This window comes from Odontesthes bonariensis, chromosome 23, assembly GCF_027942865.1.
Source record: "Odontesthes bonariensis isolate fOdoBon6 chromosome 23, fOdoBon6.hap1, whole genome shotgun sequence".
Taxonomy (NCBI): Eukaryota; Metazoa; Chordata; class Actinopteri; order Atheriniformes; family Atherinopsidae; genus Odontesthes; species Odontesthes bonariensis.
The window spans coordinates 20,143,866-20,167,077 of NC_134528.1; the positions used below are offsets into that span (position 1 = coordinate 20,143,866).

Genomic DNA, 23,212 nt, shown 5'->3' on the forward strand with positions numbered 1-23,212 from the left:
GACCTTTAATACAACTGAATTCCTGATTTTACTCTGCAAAAAATGCAACACACACATTGCTAAATACTTTCAAAGATAAGATAACTTAAACATCCAATGTTCCCATGAAGGCAAGGGATGCAAATGTGAGATTCTGCAGCAGACATGCTGTGCCTGGCAACAAATCACGTCAGCGGTGAAAGCATTAGCAGAAAACCAAGCCTCGTCTTGGCCATCAGAAGAACTTGATGTAACTCCAAAATGCCATGTTTAGACAGACAGAGAAGCAGGTTTCGTCCTTCTGGCTCCGAATTCACACAGTGTTAAGATGGAAAAATAAATTAGAATGAGACAAAAGATATTTCAGGGAGTAGTTTTAATGAGATGACATCTTCCATGCTCAATCACAATCATCACATTGCTTTTGCAACCCCAATTCCAAAGAAGTTGGGGCGCTGTGTAGAATGTAAATAACAGAATCCTGCAAATCTCGTAAACCAAAATTTTATTCGAAACAGAATATAGAAAACATGTAAAACATTGAAACTTAGAAAATATCCATGAAAAATCGTTTAAAATTGATGGCAACAAGACGTCTAAAACAAAAAATGTTTGGACGAGGGAAACGAGGAGCTGGAAAGGAAGGTGGTATTCAAAAGAAAAAGCAGGGAGAACATGTTGAAACTATTTAGGTCAATTGGAAACAGGTCAGTAACTTGATTGGCTGTGAGAAAAAAAGAGCACCGTAGAGAGGCAAAGTTAAAGGTCAAAGGTCAACATGGTTCAGAAATCAATAATGGATGCCTGTGATTTTCAGGGCCTCACGTTGCGCTGCGTTAGACACGGGCATGAATCTGTTACGGAAATCACAGCGTGGGATCAGGACCACTTCCAGAAATCACTGTCCATGAACAGGGTTCACTTTGCCATCCACACATGCAGACTAAAGCTCTGTCGTGCGAAGAAGAGGCCACATATTGACATGATCCGGAAATGTAGAATAAAGCGTTATCATGCAAAAGGTCAAACTGGATTCAAACAGACTGGGACAAGGTTTTGTGGTCAGATGAATAGAAATGTCCCATTCTTTTAGGAAATCTCCTCGCCGTGAACACCCGGCTTGTGTCGGCGCTCACTCCTACAGCTTGCATGTCTGATGATGTGAGGGTGCAGTAGTGACTATGCGGCGGCCTTGTATATCTCAGCCATACAATGCTAAACTGCATTCTGCATCTAACATCATGGCTTTATAATAGAAGAGCCCATGTGCTGGACTGGCCTGCCTTTTCTGCGTTCTATCGTGAAAGAAATCTTAGTTTATCAGATTTGCCAATCATTGCATTCTGTTTTTATTTACATTTTACAAAGTGTCTCCACCTTTTTGGAATTAGGGTTATAGATGGTTACACTGTCCCTTCATGTGTACAGGCATGCAAAAGCCCAAGTATATATATAAAAAAACAAAAAAACAATCATAAGCTCAGTCTGTTTGAGCCTTATGGTGCTCAAACAGGACAGAAATGTTCCAAAAGGCGAATAATACATTCACTATATCAATAAAATTACCAAAGCTTGTAACAGAGAGGCCACAGTAGGTTCATCCTGCTGCTGATTTATTCTGTCGAATATTAACCAACACTTAACAGCTCAGAGTCACAGCTCCTCTTCCTGCCCCGCCAGCATCCACGTAGCATCTTTTAAGCTAAATGTATTCATACAGCCAGAGTTTTTTTTTTTAATTGATCACATGACACTCATCCCCTCTCAGCTCAAAACGCAACAATATTGTTTTTATCGTTAAAAACAGATCTTTAAGGCAAACGTGAAACACCTCTCACACTGAAGGCGGGGAAACTTTGTGAAAGACTTCAAAATGAACATTTACAAACAATAAAACTGAACAATGAAATAAATATAATGTGCAAAGAAACTGAACTTTATTGTATATATTACATATAGTTCCTTTTTGAAGTGGCCCGTGTCGTATTGGAGACCGTCTCAGGAGGGACACAAGAGTCTAATCAATTATGACGCTGATCGTCCCAAAACCTTATGAGTGGGTTATTCTTAAGGCCTCCTTGAAAGTCTTGATAATTCAGTGTCGTTCTCTTTGTCCATCTCGTCACTTGCCTCTACCTTTCGGCATCACTTAAAAAGCTCCAAACGGAAATCCGCGCGGCAGTGTCTCTTCAAAGCCTCTAAAACGGAAGCGTGTGTCAGCCTGGCAAGCATACCTTCCCAGCAAACAGCAGTCCCACTATGGTGAAGAATATGGACAGTATGAAGAGCACATAGGAGGAGCCCACCATCGTGTTGTTGGGCAGCTTATATGGCTGTCCTCCAACCTCGCTGATGTAGAAGCCCATTGGGAATATGAGAGCAGCCATACAGAACAGGACCACTGTGGCGGGAAAGAACAAGAGAGAGAGAGAGAGTATTAAGTATTAAGTATCAACGCCCCCTTCTGGAACAATGATGGCCAACCAGCACTTTTTGTCTGAAGCTCTGGTGTGTGGAAAGATTCTGGAGAAGCTCAGCGAATGAGGAAAAAAAAAATGCAAATTATGATCTGGATTTAAAAAGAACAGACAGAGTGATTTTTCGGGATACTAAAGTTAGGAAAACAATTTGCAACAGTGAAGTTCAGCAGTTCTCACCCCCCTGTTTAACAAGACGTAGTAACATGCTTCCCCCAGTGAGAGTGAGACCTAACTCCTGCTTCAACACTCCCCTCTACAGACCAATTGTGCCACTTTTTTTTCTGAAAGAAAGAAAAACTGTCGTCTTCCGTCAGACCTCTCCAGCACCTCGTCAGGCCGTTCATTGACATCAGAGCTTCCCTAAAATGGCACGAAATCCCATGTTAAGCTAGGATCAGAATGTCGTTCTTTTACTCTTTGTTAACTATAACTGGGCTGACATTGCACTTAATGCTAAAAGTTTCAGCTGAACTTGAAAGCGACCCTGAAATTTGAATATATGGATTGTTTTTCTTGAGTCACTGGCCAAAAGACATTTATGTCGTCCTGTCGATGTCGATGGCGCTTCAAACCAAAAGAAAATTATGCAAATGATCTGCTCAAAGGCTTTTAGAAACTAGTCTGCTCGATGGGGATGTTGCTCTGATTCCAGTTCATTGGGTTATATGACGTGTACTCCACCGTCCATGCAGCTGTGGGTTCACTTACATCTGCGTAATTATGATTTCATTGAATCTTTAAGTGGTGTAATGACAGATTCAATGAAGTTTGACAAAAAAATAAATAAAACTTATGCCTTGTGTTTAACAATACATATGTTTCAAAAAGCATTGTTTATGCATTGATGAGATGCTTGCACCTCATCAGGCTTGAAAGATAAAAGGCACTCATGGGTTAAGTTTAATCAAAATGATAGATTTGCAAGTGGCCTTAAAATCGTAAATTTCCCCCACCGTCTGTAAAACTGGCGGTCGACGGATAAATAATTAACCCTACCCGCCCGGCTGACAGGACATCCTAAATACTTCCCTTTCATGAAACAGAAGAAGAGAGCTGTGAATAAAAAATGATGGTGGCAGTGAATACCTACTTCCTGTAAAGGCGATCCATCGGGCATAGCGAGTGGCCTCTTGGTGCCAGTGTGACATCACCAGCAGCCCGCAAGTGATGGTAAGAGAGATGATACCCAAGACGATGAAAAACAGCGTGGTGATCCACTCTCGGGGCAGCTGCGGGGGGATGCAGGTCCGGTGTCGGCCGTGGATGGTCTGGCACTGCCGGATCAGACCCACGGTCAGAGAGCCTGTGTGAAGAGCCAGAAAAACATTCCTTTTAGATCCTCTGAGCTGTCAGCTCCGCACACAAACCAGGAAAGCCAGCTTTTTTTTTTTTGTCAACACACTATGGTTATTACGGAACACACAGATTATTTATTGCTTTTAGGTGACTCACCGCTACTAAGCTGTGAAGTCTCAGGGGCTTTAAACATCATACAGAAAGAGTAACAATGTGCATTAGAGTAATGCACAAACAGCTTATAGCCTCCCTGTAGCTTAGACTTTGCACGCTTAATACGACTCCATAATTCCCAACAAAACATCATTTTTCTAATTGTTAACTGGCTGTAAAGCATGATGACCTCCCATGAGTCTGCCCGACAGTGACTGGAGGCCAAAGAAACCGGTTGGTATGGAAACATGGAGAGGAAAAGATTAATAAGTGACGTCAAACAGGTTCAGGGTTCTGGCATTAACCAACGGAGCATCGCGCACAGAGAGAAGCAGAAATGGTCTCCTGTCTCGTAAAGCCTTGTGGGTGCAGTGATGTCAGGTAGGAGGACCTCTGCCAGCAACAGACACAAACACCCGGAGCCCAGCAGAGACTGCATCTGCCCAACTCTGCATCCAGCTCGAGAACACAGCACTCGGGAACAATGCACCTCACGTAATGAGAATGGAAAAACCGCATAATGAAATCCTCCCACATGGTCATTTATTCATTTGTCTGTTTTCTTTTTCCCCCCCAGAATTATCTTCAGAAAGCAGTTAGTGCACAGCGAGAAGACGCAGGAGAGAAGCTTTTATACATTTTATGCTTTTATAAATTCAATCGGGGCAATTTAAACCCGCTGAGTGCAGGATTAACATAATTGTCACGTTGGCCAAAATTACAAGTAACCAATATCACAAAGAGTGCGAGAAAAAGATCTTCTCTTTTGGCTCTGAATTAAATAAAGCAAACTGTGTTTGAATAAAAACACAGCAATTAATAGCCCTCAGTTTGCATTTTGACTATTTGTTGTTTACAAACCAGATAATGTGGAAAAAAAAGAAGAGGACAAAGACCATTAAGTAACTACAAAAACATTCAGTTTCTATTTTCCACTAAACAGGAACAGAAAAAGTTGCTTGTACATCGTTATCTGCCTAATCATAATTATGCCTTAAATATCCTCCACCCGTCCCTACGCGTTTCTTCCCTTGTAGCAGACCATGGAAACATAATAAGCCTTTTATCTACACGTCTCATTTTTGAGCGACCATGAACACAGCAGATGGGTATGATAACCCCCGACCAGGCAGAAGGGAACATGAAGCCCAAACCACATCCTCTTGCAGGCAGACTTATTCCATCTCATACACAGGATATCCTGTTTCTCCTGAACACATCTCTTCATACCACAGGGTGGGGGGGGATAATGTAAAGAGTGCATTCATTTCCCTTCGAATTCCACACCGGACACCCAATGTGTCGATGGCTCTTGCCGTTTTGGAAAGTTGCCTTTGTTCTGTATGAAAATATGACGGAGAGGATGCCTTTCTCTGTTCAGATCAGTTCACTCATGTAGCACCACCTCGCAAAAAAAATGTCCACGCTGTTTAAAGAGAGGTAAACAAAGTCAGTACAAGCCCAATTGGATACATATCAGTTAAACCCAATGAATCGCGACTGATGAAACTTAAGGTGGCATAAACGTAAAAGGCAGTGGGATTTATAAAAACTGGATTTGTTTTCATTATAACAGTGTGGCGAAGGGTCGGGAAATTGCCTTAATGACTTCAGCATATTTAAGTGCACTCATCTAGAGGGGTTTCATCAAGAGTGCCTGATCATTTGCACGGAGCGCTGAACTCGGCTTGTGGCAGACACACTGTCGCACAATGACCCCAACTCTGATCTGCTGTGCCTCAAGGCACAGTTAACTGCCTTTTCCTCGTGGCCCACTTTGATCACAGCCCGTTCAAGTCACCTACTGCAATAAACCATCCACAGTTAGGCGAGAGGAAGAACAAAGGAGAAAGAATTTTCCTGAGAAATGGTTTGCCTTTGAAACAGCTTCTTTTTTGTTGTTGTTGTTGTTTTGTCTGTGATCTTAAAACGTAACAAGTAAAACATCAATTTAATATTGAGATTGCATAATGGATAAACTCCCATAATCCCTTTAGAAATAGATATACAGTTGTATCTGACGGTGCCTGCCTGGGGATTCTGGCTCCAGTATTTATTTGTCTACCTAATTGAAGCCACCAGCTTTGGCATCAGAAGCTACCCGTGGCCACATTGCATATATCAGAGGAGTTTGTTTCCCTTCATTTGCAGCGGCTGAACGTGGTAAAGCACGACACCACAAAAAAAAAAAAAAAAAAACATTAAAAAAAACACTAAACCCTTCTTACTTGCTTGTGAAATTGTAAGAGAACATCTTAAGAAACGCCACTCGGAATCATCAACATGAACTTTAACGCGACTACGAAAAAAATAAAGTGTACAGTGGATATCTAATGATTACTAATAAGAACTTATCAGAGTAAATCATATAGATTTTTTTTGGTTTTGTTTTGCTTCCAAGATTTACCTCTTGTAATTGTTTAAGAACTATCACAAGAAACTGTGCATGCGGAGCTTCAATTCTCCAGGTGGAAGGCATTACTCTCCCAGGAGGCCTAATTAAAAGTCACATGTTTTCAGTCCCAAACAACACTTCCTGCCTTCAGGTAATTACTCCTTGCCTAATGAGACCTAAACAACAGGCTTTTAGTGCCGTCATTTAACACCATCATTTATGACGAGGAACGGGAGGCAAAAAAAAGTTTCTTTTGTTCTTTTTTTAAAACTCCTTGTTAGGTGCATGCACAACAAAATATATCCAGAAATCATCTCTCAGCACAGCTGATACGTTCTTATCTCTGCTCCACTGCTGCGTTCAGACAGTTGGTGGAGAAGAACATCAGGGGAGCTGTGCATACTACACAGTATGGCCGTTTGTCTGTTGCATCAGTCTTAGTCAATGTTTAGCTTTGGACTTTGCATCTGAATATTACTTTACTGTACTAACAAGGGAAGCGGTGTCGTGTATATGTGGCATTCAGTCAGCACCTGTCTTAAAAACATAAACGTTGGCCTCCCACGGATGATAATTATAGGCTGCAGCATGATCTTAGTAGCGGAAACGTTTAATTTATGACGATCGATGCCGAAACGCTAACAAGTGTGTTCATAAAACATGTTCAAATCAAACGCTGCTTGGTTTAATGCAACACTACTGTTGTAGATTTGATCAGAAAACAATACAATTGCTCTTTTTCCTTCTTCCTTTTCTTTTTTGGCCATCGCTCTAGGCTCAATAATAAATAAGGGCAGGGTGAACACATGTCTTAGAGATTTTAGCAAGTTCATCAAAAAATTACACCTGAAACCTTTCATGTAAAAAAAAAAGTGCTAAGGACCATACACTGTGTACAAAAAAAATAATCAAACCAGGCGGCTTCAAGCTGCCTCCTTTCTAATGACCAGCAGGGGCCGACTCCTTTGCCAAGTGTGGGCTATAATGTGAGTATTTCATATTTTATAGAAAGGATGAACCCTCTGTGGCATCACCCACTGATAAGGGTTTTAAAGCTCTGAGTTAGGCATTTGGCCTTTGCTACGTTGGTCTCTCTGAAGCCAGTAGTATCCGTATAATTTAATGAATGAATGATTTGTTTTTTAATGGAAGTCTGTTGGAGCCAGAGCTTTGTTGGAGCCAGCACTTCGTGAATCTGTTGGAATTGCACTTAAAGGCATTGGTGTGTCTTCATGTCTGACAGCTGATGAATTGAAGTCTATAGAGAAATGAACCAACAACAATGACTCCAGCAAACACTTTCTTAATAAATCTATGCTCTCATTTGCCAGTTTCAATACTTCTTCAATACAGTATGTTGTGGTTCTTCTTCTTCTTCTTCTGTGAAACCTTGGGGCCTGGCATATGTGCACGACGTTACTTAGACTCACACTCCCCATGCGCTACCATGCAAGAACTGCTCAGTAACGTTTTGAGGAACAAAACAGAGCTGTCCAATCTTGCACTCTCCCCAGATCCCAATATGATCAAGCATCCATAGGATGCGAGAGATCAAGCCTGATTCAGGTAGGCCCCAAAGGAGAAATATTTATCAGTAAATAAATTCTAATTGATGGGGAATTTTAAATTTGAAGACCAAGGACTTCTCCTTTAGACATATATAATAATAACGTGGCCAATCGGTGTGACAATATAAAATCATTTGTAAGGTTTTGAGTGCTGCCATGTGGCCTCGATAACTGAAATTGAAGGACTACCCACTGGAACTCTTCAATGACCTAACGTATTAAACAAAAAGACAGGTCCTTGGTCGTGGCCTGACCATGGATCAGGATCTAGGGGTTACCAACCATGTTTAAAGCGTCTGAAGAGACAGAAGAACATGCCAAAGGACTAATCTGGGTAACACAGTCCCTGCAGTGAGGCGTGGTGGTGGCAGTATCATGTTATGGGCCCCTCGGCTCATCTAAAGTAATGAACTAACAAATGAAGTACTTAACAACAAGCACACTTTCACAACAACACGTTTTCGAACTTCTGGCTCGGTTGACTGCAAATGTTTTCACAAAATGTACTTGTCCTCCCGGTGCCATCTAACTTGTGGCGAAGCTACAACGGGACAAAGTGTCATCACCCTACCAGCTGATTCTCCAGTGTTGATCCAGTCCGAGTTGACGATGCTGGCGATGGCAAAGATGTCTGCAGCGAGGAAGAGACATCCTGATATCACGGTGAGTTTATCCATGTCGGTGGACACAGGCTTGGTGTCAAGAGTTTTGAGACTCGGTCTCACATCTTTACATAAGGTAGACGAGACATGTAGAAGATTCCCGCATGTGGACCCATCCTGTCGGCCAGTGATGCCCCGACCTGCTGGATCTTCTCCAGCTTCGGAGGAGCGCCTCTCTGGCTACATGGATTACCTAATTCTGCCACATCCCAGTTGTATTCAAGAGGGGACAAAGACAGAAAATTCCACTAGGAATTGAGTTTGTATACTTAATTCTATGTTTAATCATCCAGCGATGTAAACATCTTCGGGCATGCATTCGACTTATTTCCTGAGTTTGCATGAATCCTCCGAGCTCTCTCCCCCATATGGAAACGTTTTCTTTCCTCCAGACCAGCGCAGACGGGAAACGCCGCCCCTTCTTACATAAAAAAGCGCTTTTTTGTCGAGATTAAAATCTCCACGCACAACAGCTCAATCCCCGTTTCTTAACCGCGGGAATGCAACTCTATTCTCTACCGAGCCGCGCTGTCCTCTCGCAGTGTGCGAAAGTAAAATCCAGTCAGTTTTCGTCTCCATGCCTGTATAATGGGAAACTCTCGCGAGAAAATACGCAAATACCAGGTTTCCCCGTACCTTTTGCATCAGCATAGTATGTGCAGAAGGAATTCGCTCCGGTTTCCAATCACAGCGAAGTTACACACTCCCTCGTGCATGATCAGCAGTTTCAAGACTGACGTGCTTGTATGGACCGGGTCGTTTTTTGCAAGTCTTCATCAATGCATCACGCCTCCTCAGATTCTTGGAAAAGTAGATACTTTACCTTTCATTGTTTTTGTGCATTTCTGTGTTGTTGGCTTGATTCTTACTTCTTCAGATTTGGTTAAAAGTTCCAGACAAAGGGAGTTAGAAGACCCTCGGGTCAAGCTAAACTAATTTTTAGTATCCAAGACACAACACACCAGAAACTCTGTTAAGGTAGATAGAATTTATTCCTTATTTTACATCAGCTATACAGTTAATGTGGACAGATGAGTGAAGTGCAGTACTGACCTGAACATATGCTGTTGCAACACCTATAAATACCCAGTGGTGTCATGACATATTTCTCAGAGCAGCAGCATTGCAAAAAACAACGATCTGTTTATGTTCATATGTCGAGGAAACAAATTGAGCTTTGCCATTAATCAAGGTACAATACGAGGTGGGTGGGGGGGGGGTTTAGATCTCGTCCACAAAGGGTGTGTTGACGAGGTTGCCGCTGGATGCCATGGTCTTCTTACCAGTCACGAATTTCTTGGCAGCCTGGAAGTGGCGGGAACAGAAAAGAAAAAGTGCAAACATTAAAAGCAAATCGTAGAGAAGTGTTCGATCTTTCCCAGCTGTGTACCGATTAAACCAAAAGTCTTACATTGGCAACATCAGTCAAAGAGACGTTGTCAATGTTTTTGGAGATTTCTTCAGGAGAGTGGTAAGATCCACTGGCCAGAGCCTGAGTGCCCATGGCCTCCAGCAAACCCTCCGAGGTTTCCAGAGACATCAGGAACTGACCCTTTAACTGGTTCCTGTAGAAAAGAGACAAGCTCGTCACCAGCCGCAAATTCTAACGGGGGAAACCATTCAACTTGATGAGATTTGGTGGTCAGTTTATCACTTCTAGGAGAGGATGAAACACTCTGCAGCTCTGATGTGCAATTCTGCTAAAACTGTGTGAAAAGAAGCATCTTTTCACCGCAGGCTGTGTGCAGGGCTATTTTTAAACCAACACCTTGCTGGGGTCAAATCACACATTCAGTGTACGGATGCATGAGTAATCTCAAGTCTTATTGTACGTTCAAGTAAGAATTAATTCTAAAAAAAAAAGACTGAGCTCTTTCTTTAACTGCCTCTCAACATGAACATAAATTTAGTGGAGCCCAGAGAGAGAGCGTGGCCTTTCCCAGATAGCAGTGTCAGTGTATATATTCAATTGAAAATCCTGTATTTGTCGGCCTCCTAATTTCTAACATTTCATTTCTCGGTGCACTGTGTTTCTGTGTCTCTTACTTGGCTCGAGTGAGGTCAGCAGCTGTGACTCCACCATCAGCAACAGCCTTCACCTGAGCCAGAGCAGCCTTAATGACCTAAAGAGACCGAAAGTGGAGTCGTCACCTCAGAGAGATTTGTCAAGTTTTTGTGACGCTTTGGTTACTTTGTTAGGATAAGATAACAAACTGTCTGTCGCAACTATATCATACTCACATCACCAGCTGCTGCAACCTGCGAAATGGTGTAGACCCCAAACAGACCAGAGTCTGAGTAGCTTACATTGAAAGCGCTCGCCTGTTAAGAAAAGAAAGAAAAAATAAATGTGTTTTGATAGTTTACATTAAGTTCTTCAATAGCTGTGTAAACTATTTTATAGATTATATTACAAACTGACTGCCACTCACATCAAAAGGGTCAGCAGTTGCCTTGGCAACCCCCTGGATCAGTTTGTTGTTGACACCCAACCCCCTCTTGATGTGGGGACCAGCTCCCAGTAGGTGCTGCAGAACACTGAAGGCCAGAGCTTCGCTGCTGCCCGCTGCTGCCGACTGGCTCACCACGGCTGAATGGACCAGTCTGTTGGTGTTGAGCTCACGGACCTCACCTGGAGACGAGACAGGGAAATGACCAGGTTTAGAGTTCTGAATCTCATGCTGGCGCTAAAAGTTTTTTTTCCATTTTTAATCTGTCAGCTCAGCTCAGCTCAGCTCACCTCCACGATACTGAGCTTTGGCCCCTGTTGTTCCTGTTCCACTGCGGATGTTGAGGAATTGCTCGCCCACTTGCTTCAGCACAGCATGATTAACCCCTTGAGCAAAGATGAACATCGGAATTACAACTGAAGCTTTGACCACTTACGATAAACCTGGGCATGTCGCTGAGGCGTTAATGCCGTCATAAGGCCACATCGTGGGTGGTTACATCTTAAAGTGATACTCCGGAGTAGATTCAACCTGGGGTCATTTGAACCGTGACATCCAGCCAAGTAGCCCACCCGCAGTTTTTCCGATATTGGCTGAACATCAGCTGAGTTACTGAGTTATCCCGAATAGCTTAGTACAAGCGCTAATGGAACCTGTTCCGTATCTCCAAAATTACCACACTAAAATCACACGCCATGACACCAAACTTCTACAGTAGTACAAATATGGTCTGTACTCACAAAACAATGCATTTGGAAGTTTGAAAATAGTCCAGGAGTTTATTATTATCAACACAAGCCTGATAGCTTTTCTGCTGCTAAAGCTGCATCGACATCACTTCTGGGAGCTGGGAGCTTCAAAGTAAGATGAGGGTTGATCTACTACTGTAGACAACAAAGTATATGCTATATTCTACATGTTTTTTTATGAAATTTTATATTGTAGAGTTGTGAAATTATTTTATCAATGGAGAAATGAGCAGCCTTGCTTTGTTGTCTACAGTAGTAGATCAACCCTCATCTTACTTTGAAGCTCCCAGCTCCCTGAAGTGACGTCGACACAGCTTTAGCAGCAGAGAAGCTATCAGGCTTGTGTTGATAATAATAAACTCCTGGACTATTTTCAAACTTTCAAATGCATCGCTTTGTGAGTACAGACCATATTTGTACTCCTGTAGAAGTTTGGTGTCATGGCATGTGATTTTAGTGTGGTAATTTTGGAGATACGGACCAGGATCCATTAACCCTTGTACGAAGCTATTCGGGATAACTCAGTAACTCAGCTGATGTTCAGCCAATATCGAAAAAACTGCGGGTGGGCTACTTGGCTGGATATCACGGTTCAAATGACCCCAGGTTGAATCTACTCCGGAATATCGCTTTAAAAAAGATGCTATTTTCTCCAAATACAATAACCTCTCTTACCTATTCCAACGAGAGCCATTCTTGCACTCGTGAAGTGGTTTTGGACAAACTGGTGAAGCTGAAAATGAATTACAAGCATCACAGAAACAGTTTAAATGGATACAGTACAGTATATTATGACTACCAAGTCTTAAAATACTCACATGTTCCGACTCGATGTAGTCAACCATGTGGTCGGGGCAGTACAGTGAGTTACACAGGGCGTTCTTGTAGGCTGCTTGATGTAGACCCTCAATCACACCTGGAAAAAGAGAAGGATTTCACTGGGAACTCCACCACAGTGGTGGTGAAAGTAAAAAAAAATGTTCTTTGTCATACAGAAAATAATTATTATTTGGTGTACCTGCCTGACACCTGCTAATGTAAATTATAGACACATTCTGGCACCGACTTTGCATACGAGCAAGGTTTTAATGAACAACACTTTGCCTTTTGGACAGCCCTTTCTGATATACTCCTGTGAGAAAATGATCCTCCATCTACACTTAATTAAACAGCAAAGTGGCATCACTGATCACAAGAGTGGGGATGCAAATGATCAAGTTTTATCCTCATTCTTATTTTCAGTGGAAATTTGATTTTTTTTATTTATCTTTCTTTAAATCCTACCTATCTGGGGACTCAGTTTAGCCTGTGCTTTGTCCAGCTTTACTCTCGGCGCGAGGTCTGACACCTCCCACGGACGAAACTCTGGGGCCGTTGTCACGTTGATCAAGAACTCCATCACTGTATCACTGCGGAGGGGGGGGGGTTGTGATTATACAGAAATCACAGTTTCACCTCATTAAAGAGGACATGATATTGATATCAATGCAAGCTGAAAACAAATACATTTCTTTCTTTAAATACTAATATTTAAAACATGTCTAGTCCTAGAACTACAAACATGGCGGACACACTCACACGTCATCTCTCAAGCAGTCGACGGTGTACGTCATATTCTCTCGGGATGAAGTCACGCTGCACAGAAGCATGCAAATGTAAAGATCAGAATACTGAACAGTTGTAACAACCGCCGTCCCTTCCAGGTAAAAACTTTTCATGGGAGACTACCGACCTCAGGCTGCCACCGACTGCCTCAACACCACGGCAGATCTTAAACGCCGACGCACCTTTGGTTGTCTGAGAAGTTGAGAATCCAAGTCAATATCAAGCTGAGACAGAAATGAACATTTACACTGACTAATAATTCTCTTGAATACACTCAGGATGTGCTGGATGTAAGTCCTTTGTCGGTGGTTTAGAAGGTGATTAAATGACCTATTAAATTACTCTAGCGCTGATGAAGACAATACTGATTGCAACAGGGGGCAACAGGCTGCGTTGAAGTTTCATACCAGATTGGAGGCCAGTCTGACAAGGTGGGTAACCCCCTGGTTCTCCAGGGTCTCATAACGACAGCCTGCCTTGACAAAGACGCCGATCTTGGAGGCTGGGGAATAGTTCTCCAGGGAGGCGATCACCAGTCCACTGGGCAGTTTGCTTACCTGGACAGAAGGACACATGCAGCGTTGTCCTTTAATTTCGTTCCATGTAGAGGAAATAAACAATCTGCTAAACCATGTAAGCCAGTGACATTTAGTTTAAAAATCTAACATAATCAGCACAGAGACAATGGCAAAAGCCTCAAAAGAAATTATAATAAATCCATTCTCAATCCAAAAGTCACACTGCCTGTCTGCCCCAGCACAGCAGTTCTTGACACCAAACCTACATGGACATCCTGGTAGGAGTGCGTAGCCCCAGGAGAGAGCTTGAGGCCAGCCAGCGGCTGGTCAAGGGACTGGCCTTTTCTGGTAGCTGCATAGAACCGTTTCTGTGGAGAAGAAAGACAAGTCAACAACCACTAACCTGCACATCCTGAGGCTGAAACCCAGTGACTTCCACCTTACGGGCAGCCTGGGCTGCGTAAAGCCTTGTCTGGAAAAACAGAGAACATGGGAAGGCAGGACATTACAGCTAATGTGTTGCTGGCTCATTGGCTGACGCCAGGACAGTGTGAGAAGTATCACCTCAAATTAGAGGCCCCAAGATTTTTAGCCAGTGACCTTTACTGGGAAATATTCCAGTAGGTAAGGATTCAAGGATTATTTATTGTCATTTCGACACGTTAAAAAAAAAAAAAAGGGTCAAACGAAATTAGTTACTCTAAGCATTGGACACGATGCTACCATATACTTCCCACAGTGCAATGCAGCTGAGACTAAGCTCGGCTGATATATTATTACCTTTTCAAATTAAATATAAATGAAAAGTTTCACTTAACTAGACATGACATAATCTTATAAATTGGTTTGTAATTTTTGTCACATCAGTTTAAGAAGACAATGTGGTGACGGGTTACCACAGTAACTCCAATTGGCAGGTAGGCTCTAAGTGTGACCAAAAACATACATACATACAGTAACGAATATTGGACACGCCACCCATCTTTACATCTGACTACACAGTGGGTCTGCTCCTTTTCCTAGAGGAAAAACAATTCCTGGCAGGAGGAGAAGTCACCTTAAAACAGCCAAGATCTGTCAGAACAGTCAAGACAACAGTGTCAGAGTGGGAAAATGACCGGCAATCATTTGCTGGTTAATGTACAGGGTAGACTGAAACATATTCAGTCGAGTCAATGGCGATTTATCCATTTAAGAGCACACAGTTGCTTGGCAGTCAAAAAAACCCTGCCATGTTTGTATCAGTCGTGTGATCAAGATTGTTGTTTATGCCGTCTGTGCCAGTGAATCTGAGAAGGGCATGTTGCGTATGCGATAGCTCATGTGCTATTTAACAAGTGCGTGGACTACGTCTACTTTGTGCACCACCGGCTTAAAAATGGTGAAGTCACAATGACAATCCAATCATAAGCCAAACTGTCCGATCAGATAGTAGATGGCCTGTTGTCCTGATCTTCACTGCTGACCCCAAAAGTAAAGTAGATTTTCAAGATGGACAATGGTGCAGGTGTTTCTGCGAGTGAGGTGGGTTATATTTGAGGACGCTATGGAAAACAATGCTAACTATTTCATGTGCTGTGTAAATATGAAGCACGCAGGAGCTTTTCTGGCATTCTGAGGTAACAGTGATTGATATGCACATCCTTAATTTCAAGGAAACCTTTTCATTTGGCCCAAATTTATTGTTAATGTAGTGTTTTATGGATGTGTACATGTAAGCAGCATCGTGAACTTCAAACTATACATATGTACAAATACGGTATATTACCTTTGAGCAACAGTAAAATAAGCGCACATTTAATGCATATAGAGTACAATAAAAGGTAACCATTATACTCAATAACATAATCAAAAATTCGTACTTGTAACTCAGACTTACACATCGGATGGGAGCGTTGAGTTTGAATGAGTTTAGTTTTTCCTTTGTGTCCGCACATGGGTGTTCAGATAGGCTTCTCTGTTTTGTGTTTTCACAGTGTTTTTGTACGACTTCAAAACGTTTTGTTCAAATTAAAATGATTTTCTACACATTCGCAGATATTACATTAATTTAACAGACGCTTTTATCCAAAAGAGACTTACAAGTAAGGCACACATTAGGGGACTATTTGGGGTTCAGTCCTTTGTCCAAAGATACTCCAACCTGTAGACTGAGTGGTTGAGCAATGAACCAGAAATCCTCTGACTGAATCACTCCTGAGCTACAGCTGCCCCTCTCTCATGGAGATGTATTTTACAGGGGGATGGAGCTTGATTACCAACTAGAAATATTGGAAATATTTGCAACATTATTATTAACATTAACAATAACTAACTAAAGGATCTGAGAGGCACAGAAGACTTTTAAACGAAGGAATCCCTGATGCTGTTATACTGCTCTTGTAGACTATATAGAAAATTGATATTATAATATTTCACTTTGGGTGAAATAATAATAATAACCCCACAACAAGATCTATTTAACCTCTATTTTGAAGGTTTCAATTAAATGTGCTGATGTGGTTTACCCAACATGGATGAGGAGATCTTTCAGAGCTCACTAAAATGTTGTCTAGAAATATAAATGATCTTCTGATTATATCATGTCTGCTTTAAAGCTGAGGCTGGGATTGGGCATTAAATATAGTCAGAAATCTCATGGTTGGGCTTTATTCTGCTTGTTCAGTCTTGGGATTCGATAGGGTCTCAACTATTACACACAAAAATGACACGAATTAACAAATTTACAGAAGAGAAGTAGGAAGCAACCAACACAAGTGTCAGCTGTTTAGTTGGGAAGCTGTATCTTGTCTACATACGCGAGAAGCTAGCGGCTAGCTGTCAACTCAAATGTAAAGTAGCCAGAGCTGTCGCTGCCTGTGTTAAGTGACTGTAGTTTTATGGTTGCCAAACGACGTGTTCAACGACTCGATATGTATGAGTGTTCATGATGTAACCTTCTCAGGTGGTTCAACTCAGGTTAAGCGTCATGCCAAGCTTTAGCAGCCTGCTTCCTCGTCTGCTCCCCATCACAACTTCTCCGGAGACGACCCATCTTTTTTCCTTTATTTTTTTTATCTCGTCCGACAAATAACCCAATGAGCGACGCCGCCAGCTTGAGTGAGTACGAGAGTGGTCCGACCACAAATAGGCAGCGTACATCAACAGAGTTCTTACCGATAGCTTACTGATTCCTCGGATCCCCTTCATCTCCCCTCTCTCCTTCAGCCAGGACGACGAACCAATATGGCTGACTTGAAAGTGCCCTACCCAGAATGCACAGCGCGTTCCTCGCTCGCATCGGAAAAGAAGCAAATGAGTGCGCGCGCGCCCCCTTTAGTCTCAGGGGCGAAGGGACTGCGCGACTATCTGTAGTGCAAACTTTCGAGTGGATTTAGGTATTTATACTCCTATGAAAAGTATAACAGGTGTTTTGTCCTCATTGTCCATTTTCGAATTAGTTTATGTCTCATTTATGTTTCTTTATATCTTATTTGAGTAATTTGTTTTTCTTCATAACAGGTTTCTTTTGGTCGATCATCTGGTTCATTTTGCGACTTTGTCATTTTGCATGTCACTGTGGCCTTTTTATGTGTCTAGATTAGATTGTTTAGATTGTTTTACATCTTTCTGTGGTAGTTTAGTCTGTTTCTGTGCATTATGTTTATTTGTGTGTGTTTCCTTTTCATATTTCAATTTCTGGGATTTGGGGATAAAACAAGGGGCCACTGTCTTATCCCGGAGCATAAAGAGATCTTTATCTTCATGTATTTTTCCATTGCATACTTTAAATTTTCCTATCATATTTCTCTTATAAAACCAGTGGCCCACTTCAAACTGAGATTAATTTTAATAATCTGTCCAATAATAACCTGTTACCACATTTCTTTTTTTAAAATTCAAATGTCATACAATTGTTTTTATTTTGAAGAATTTCTCAAATATAACTTGCATTAAAGTAACATAACATCCATCTATGTCCTATGTATTACAAATTCCTTATGTATTTAATCTGTTATGCACACTCTGACCAGAGGAAGAAAAGCATTTCCTGTCATTTCATTTGAGGTGCCCAATGCGCATGAGCAAAACCACAACCACACACGTGGGGTGAACATTTGAACTCGCTGCATGCAGGATAGCTTACCGAGTTTGTAGCTCTAAAAAATACATTTAAAAGCAATATATCTCGAGTCTTGTTGCCCTTTTACAGCCAAGTGAAAGAAAAATATTCCTCCGTGAAGCTTTTCGCCGAGAGGGCCGGAAAAACAACCCAAAATGGTGAGTTTTGTACTCTGTGACGAGCAAGCTAAAAGACCAGCTAACTGTTAGCAAGCGTGTTAAACTACTGAGCGCGGTAATCTTACACTCAAGAAAATATGCGTTTATTTGTCTTTCAAGTGGCTTTAACTCGGCTTATTTGGTGTTACGTTTTATGTTTGTGCTATGACCAGACTGAAGCCGATGTGAACCCGAAGGCCTACCCGCTGGCCGACGCCACTCTGACCAAAACCATCCTTGACCTGGTACAGCAAGCCTCCAACTACAAACAGCTGAGGAAGGGGGCCAATGAAGGTGAGAAAACTACACAATATTATTTAAGTTCGTGTGATAAGATACTGGTAGGTAGCTCAAACGTTTAGAGGCGATGTGTTCTTAACAAAGGCTATGGGGAGTGACGTACTATAACCATCTGCAGTACACAAAGCTATACATCAGGGCTACCCAAATCCGGTCCTCGAGGGCCGACGTTCTGCAGGTTTCAGATGTTTCCCTGCTTCAACACAGCTGATTCAGATGAAATGGAGCTCTTCAAAAGGTTGTTAAACCAGCTGATGAAGCATCGATCTGAATCAGGTGTGATGGAGCAGGGAAACATCCAAAACCTGCAGGACGTCGGCCCTCCAGGACCGGATTTGGGTAGCCCTGCTATACATCAACTGATGTAACATCTTGAATGTTTGCAAAACCATCGGAAATACGGTGACCAAAAAAAAAAGAGCTTCTGCTTGTTTAGATAATATATATTTTGTGTGTTTACCGTACTCTACTTCTTTTCCAGCCACTAAAACCCTGAACAGAGGCATTGCAGAGTTTATCGTTATGGCTGCCGATGCTGAACCACTCGAGATCATCCTCCACCTGCCACTGCTCTGCGAGGACAAGAACGTCCCGTATGTGTTTGTCCGCTCCAAGCAGGCGCTGGGCCGGGCCTGTGGGGTGTCGCGCCCCGTCATCGCTACCTCAGTCACGATAAAGGAGGGGTCTCAGCTCAAGCCGCAGATTCAGTCTGTTCAGCTGGCTATTGAGAGACTGCTGGTGTGATTGCTGGTGTGTTGTGTTATTGTGACTAAATCTCAAGAAAACGGATGGATCTCTTATTTGGGTTGTCTTATGGTTGATTTAAAGAAATTGTGTTTTGCACAGCAAAATTCAGATGTTTTTCTTTTTTTTAAGGCTTGTGGTTCCATTTCTGTGTATCGCAATGTCGAACCAAAACTTGTTTCCTATTAAACAATTTTTTTTTTATTAAAACCATGTAATTTCTTATTTATTCTTATCATTTTACATGTAAGAAGTCTTTTGTAATAAATTGAGAGAAGTAGAACATTTATTATCTAAATTATGTGCATTTAAGAACCGTTTCCACATTCATGGCAGTGAGTTTTACCTTGAGGCACTCAGTGTTTTTTTTTTTTTTTTGCAGTTCAGCTCTTTTTATGTTTTTTCTGACAGAGTTGAGACGATAGCAATGGATACAGTGAACATCTTTATGGCAGCCATGATTTGTTAAAGGGTGTGTGGCATGTTATCTAAATTAATGTAAGCAGAATTAAAATTCCAGGAACACTTACTGCTCATCAAATAGAAATAGTAGAAACAGGAGTTTACAGCTGTCTCAATGCTTGGTTTAAGTGTGATATAAGCTGGAGAATCGAGAAAGACTTGGATATGGGGTAATTGCATTTTATGTAATTCCCCAAAATGACAGCTCAGATATAACACTATATATATATATATATATATAATTTTCTGTCGAAGCAAACAAAAAAAAAAACTTGTAGACATTGATTTACTAAACTCGTTATTTCTAATTCTGACTTCCGTTTCCCGAGGTACATTGAACGCAACGTTAGAACAGACCTTTCCCGTTTCCCCTCAACCTACCGCAGTGTTTACAAAACTTTGCAGCGGCTCTTGAATGCCTCTCAAATTCTGCTTAATTGGGACTGTAGCTCGAACTTTGTACCAAACACACCAGTTCACTCGTCTGACGCTGAGAAGCGGAAGCAATGGCCGAACCTCCTGTAATCATATGGGAGCATGAAGTGGGGCGCCTGCTGCAGTACAGAGACCTGATCCCTCGTCTGGAGGACGCTTTGGGGAAATTCTCCAAACGGGACAGTGCAGAGGTGATCCAGCCTGTGCGCACCGCCGTGCCAATGCAGAAACACAACGGGTAGGCCTGCATTCTGCTTCAAAAAGTAGCTCATTAAACATTAACACAACTGACAGACTTGTGTTCAGATGGTTAAATAGCGTTGTTGCTCATGCGTAATGTGGATACGTTCTGGCTCTGTGAGAGTGCATGAGTACGCGCATGAGCGTGTTATATTTCACTATGTTCATCTCATTGGGCACGCAGTGTCTGTGTGTGTGTGTTGTGTTTTTTTGAGAACACAAAGTGTGCTTTTGTATTACTTTGTTATTGATTTATTTGAGAGCACGTCACGTGTGCGAATGTTTAGACCTGAGGTCCGTTTCACGAAGCAGGTTTAGTGAAAACTCTGAGTTGGTTAACCCTGAAATGAGGGAAACTCTGAGTTTTCCGTTTCACAAAGGGAGGTAACTCAACCCCGAGAAAGAGGGGTAACTCTAGCCTGTTTCACAAAGAGAGGTAACTTAACCTCTGGTCAGTTACCGTAGTAACAGACTCTGAACCTAACCTGGTGGGGACCAGGTTTTCCTCAAGAAACCTTGAGTTTCTTTCTGTCTCCGCCCTCTTTCAGCCACACACGCCATTTGTTTCTGGAACCGAAAACTCAGGGTTTTCTATCTCAGAGTAGATCAACTCAGAGATCAGGAATAGACTCAGAGTTGGTTGAACCTGCTTTGTGAAACGGACCCCTGCTGTGAACTACTGTTGACTATTACTGATGAGAACGCACACAACCTGTGGATATGTTTTGTGTTAATAATGTTGTATTCGAGAGATACGTTCTTTTGAATGTTTGTGGAGGTGTAACACTGTTGAAAATAAATTTGGCACACCCAATGTCTTTTTTTCTGGCTTCACCAGTGCATAAACAGACTGTGATTGGATGATACTCTGTTACCTTTCAGCTTCATGGGGCTGATGCCCACATACATGGAAAATGATGGCGTCTTGACCACAAAGTTTGTGTGTTTCTACAAGAGGGAGCATGGTTCCAGTTTGCCAGCTGTTCAAGCCACGGTGGTGCTGCTGGACCCAGAGTATGGAAATGTCAAGGCTGTGAGTTAAACTGGTGCATGCACCAATAGCTAACGACCAATGACACAGACCACCACTACCGTTCAGCTCCAGAGGAAGCTGTTCGAGTGAAACATGCACGTCCCTCAGTTTTACACTGACATGTTTCCACCCTGCAGGTCATGGATGGGGAGGTCATCACAGCCATGAGGACCGCTGCAGTCTCAGCCATCTCTGCTAAGGCACTTCTGTTGTTGACATTTTGAACAATGAGTTTTTTTTTAAAAATCTTGCACCATTGTTTTAACATGGAATTCTGGTTCTGTCTCTGTGTACTACGCAGCTGCTGATGCGTCCGGGCGCAGAGGTTCTGGCCATCTTGGGGACTGGCAAACAGGCCCTAAGTCATTATAATGTCTTCACTGAAATGTTTTCATTTAAAGAGGTATATGTAGGAAAAATATGGACGATATTACCTGATATTACCTAAGCCTGTCAATTTCTAGATTACATTTTCATTCCGATTTTTAGTTGGGTCAATTCTTCACTCTGTCTGTACAATGTTGGAAAGCTTAACACATCAGGTGAGGTTGTGGTGGAAGGACTCAATGGATACACAGATGATGCCACACTTGTTTGAATGCTGCATAAAGTAAAAAAAAGAAAGTTTCTCGGTATGGGCCTCATTTTGTAGGAGTTTTCAAACTCACACTTTTGTCCAGAATCTCAACTTTCCCACCGGTTACTTCCGATTCTTTGATACGCATGGCCGTCTTGAACCTCAGGTGCGGGTGTGGAGCCGCACAAGACAGGGAGTGGAGAAGTTTCTCCACTCAGTCGGAGGCTTTGCGAAGGGATGTGGTTCGGTGGAGGAGGCGGTGAGGGGAGCAGACGTCATAGTGACAGTAACTGGGTCTACTGAGCCGGTGCTCTGTGGTCAGTGGGTGAAACCAGGAGCTCACGTGGCAGGTAAGAAGAAATCCTGTACCCACAGAAACAAAATCAAAACTGGAATTCTGTTAAGATTGAGACTTTAGGTTGGGAAGGCGGACGTTTTCACCGCCGCTCTACTTTTGCGGAGCAGCAGTGGGAGCATGCAGGCCAGACTGGCGGGAGCTGGACAACGTGCTGATGAGGGAGGCTGTCGTTTACGCCGACAGCAGGGAGGGGGCGATGGCCGAGTCTGGTGACATCATCCTCTCTGGGGTCCGTCTCTTTGTTCTGACCAGCTATCTGGAAGACTGAGCTTTGTGTGACTGACTCATTTGCAGAGTATGTGGAGAAGGTATGAGTGTGCATCTCTGGTTTTCAGGCTGAGGTGTTTGCAGAGCTGGGAGATGTCATCAATGGGACAAAAGCTGCTCACAGAGAGAAAACAACAGTGTTCAAGTCCCTCGGTAAGTCCAGCAGCTCACGGTTTGGTATGAGGTTTATTCTTAAAACTCAGCGTATTAAACAAGCTTTCAAGACGATCAGTGACTTCGACTTGTTTTGTCTATCTACAACGACAGGGATGGGAGTTGAAGATGCAGTGTCTGCTAAACTGGTATTTGACCAATGGACGGCCCAAGCCCACAAACTGTGAGGAGGCCTTGTTCTCGCTTCCTGACATCTTAGATATTCCTTCATATCACACAAAGTGATAAAGAAATAACATCCCTCAGTCTTAACAGACCGAGTTGTCAAACACTGGATGTAACAGTCCACAGAACTTTCTGTATAGAGCTGAAATGAAAAGTTGCATAAACACAAGTCAGAGTTTACCTGTGAGCCTCAGTACAGATGAGTTTGATTGGAAAAGGTTTTTTTTAGTCCGATATTGGGTAGTCTGATTGAAAATGCTAACTAAAAGGCTGAGTTTGATGTTTGATGTGAGCAGGCTGTGGAATAAAGAAACTATTCACAAGAAAGTATGAACCGAATGT

General features: G+C 42.4%; 4 protein-coding genes across 5 annotated transcripts; 2 read left to right on the top strand and 2 right to left on the bottom strand.

The window, feature by feature from the left end:
• Positions 1 to 340: 340 nt before the first annotated feature.
• Positions 341 to 9,121, bottom strand: LOC142373684 (uncharacterized protein C16orf52 homolog B-like). The gene is made up of 3 exons (XM_075457045.1): positions 8,443 to 9,121; positions 3,550 to 3,762; positions 341 to 2,380 (listed from the first exon to the last, which is right to left on the bottom strand). Exons 1-3 carry the CDS (start codon positions 8,546 to 8,548, stop codon positions 2,196 to 2,198), a joined length of 504 nt encoding a protein of 167 aa, XP_075313160.1. The 5' UTR covers positions 8,549 to 9,121; the 3' UTR covers positions 341 to 2,195.
• Positions 9,122 to 9,506: 385 nt separating this feature from the next.
• On the bottom strand, positions 9,507 to 17,120 carry uqcrc2b (ubiquinol-cytochrome c reductase core protein 2b). Of its 2 annotated transcripts, none has more exons than XM_075456879.1 (14): positions 17,012 to 17,120; positions 14,259 to 14,327; positions 13,745 to 13,894; positions 13,465 to 13,529; positions 13,311 to 13,367; positions 13,017 to 13,141; positions 12,551 to 12,648; positions 12,408 to 12,465; positions 11,274 to 11,369; positions 10,966 to 11,165; positions 10,775 to 10,855; positions 10,580 to 10,656; positions 9,945 to 10,098; positions 9,507 to 9,838 (listed from the first exon to the last, which is right to left on the bottom strand). In XM_075456879.1, exons 1-14 carry the CDS (start codon positions 17,042 to 17,044, stop codon positions 9,755 to 9,757), a joined length of 1,347 nt encoding a protein of 448 aa, XP_075312994.1. In that variant the 5' UTR covers positions 17,045 to 17,120; the 3' UTR covers positions 9,507 to 9,754. The 2 variants fall into 2 exon arrangements, with proteins under 2 accessions (XP_075312994.1, XP_075312993.1); XM_075456878.1 differs by lacking the exon at positions 14,259 to 14,327 and adding an exon at positions 14,122 to 14,223 and having other exon boundaries at positions 17,012 to 17,117.
• Positions 17,121 to 17,906: 786 nt separating this feature from the next.
• Positions 17,907 to 19,369, top strand: LOC142373566 (NHP2-like protein 1). Its single transcript, XM_075456880.1, has 3 exons — positions 17,907 to 18,115; positions 18,289 to 18,409; positions 18,897 to 19,369. Exons 1-3 carry the CDS (start codon positions 18,113 to 18,115, stop codon positions 19,157 to 19,159), a joined length of 387 nt encoding a protein of 128 aa, XP_075312995.1. The 5' UTR covers positions 17,907 to 18,112; the 3' UTR covers positions 19,160 to 19,369.
• Positions 19,370 to 19,904: 535 nt separating this feature from the next.
• Positions 19,905 to 23,197, top strand: crym (crystallin, mu). Its single transcript, XM_075458408.1, has 8 exons — positions 19,905 to 20,294; positions 21,179 to 21,329; positions 21,467 to 21,529; positions 21,631 to 21,732; positions 22,073 to 22,256; positions 22,372 to 22,493; positions 22,600 to 22,684; positions 22,799 to 23,197. Exons 1-8 carry the CDS (start codon positions 20,128 to 20,130, stop codon positions 22,870 to 22,872), a joined length of 948 nt encoding a protein of 315 aa, XP_075314523.1. The 5' UTR covers positions 19,905 to 20,127; the 3' UTR covers positions 22,873 to 23,197.
• The last annotated feature ends 15 nt before the right edge of the window (positions 23,198 to 23,212 follow it).

Bases quoted from the DNA above. Each gene is read 5' to 3' on its own strand.
- uqcrc2b (XM_075456878.1), bottom strand. From the start codon at position 17,044: ATGAAGGGGATCCGAGGAATCAGTAAGCTATCG. The intron at 13,142-13,310 runs GTGAGTGTGTCC...CCCCCTCCGCAG, and splicing joins GACTGCTTGAGAGATGACGT to TGATACAGTGATGGAGTTCT. The intron at 9,839-9,944 runs GTAAGACTTTTG...CGCCACTTCCAG, and splicing joins CTTTGACTGATGTTGCCAAT to GCTGCCAAGAAATTCGTGAC.
- LOC142373566 (XM_075456880.1), top strand. The intron at 18,410-18,896 runs GTGAGAAAACTA...CTTCTTTTCCAG, and splicing joins GAGGAAGGGGGCCAATGAAG to CCACTAAAACCCTGAACAGA.
- crym (XM_075458408.1), top strand. From the start codon at position 20,128: ATGGCCGAACCTCCTGTAATCATATGGGAGCATGAAGTGGGGCGCCTG. The intron at 20,295-21,178 runs GTAGGCCTGCAT...GTTACCTTTCAG, and splicing joins CCAATGCAGAAACACAACGG to CTTCATGGGGCTGATGCCCA. The intron at 21,733-22,072 runs GTATATGTAGGA...CTTGAACCTCAG, and splicing joins AAATGTTTTCATTTAAAGAG to GTGCGGGTGTGGAGCCGCAC.
- LOC142373684 (XM_075457045.1), bottom strand. From the start codon at position 8,548: ATGGATAAACTCACCGTGATATCAGGATGTCTCTTCCTCGCTGCAGAC. The intron at 3,763-8,442 runs GTAGGGTGATGA...CTCTTCACACAG, and splicing joins CAACACTGGAGAATCAGCTG to GCTCTCTGACCGTGGGTCTG. The intron at 2,381-3,549 runs GTAGGTATTCAC...TTCCCGCCACAG, and splicing joins ATGGATCGCCTTTACAGGAA to TGGTCCTGTTCTGTATGGCT.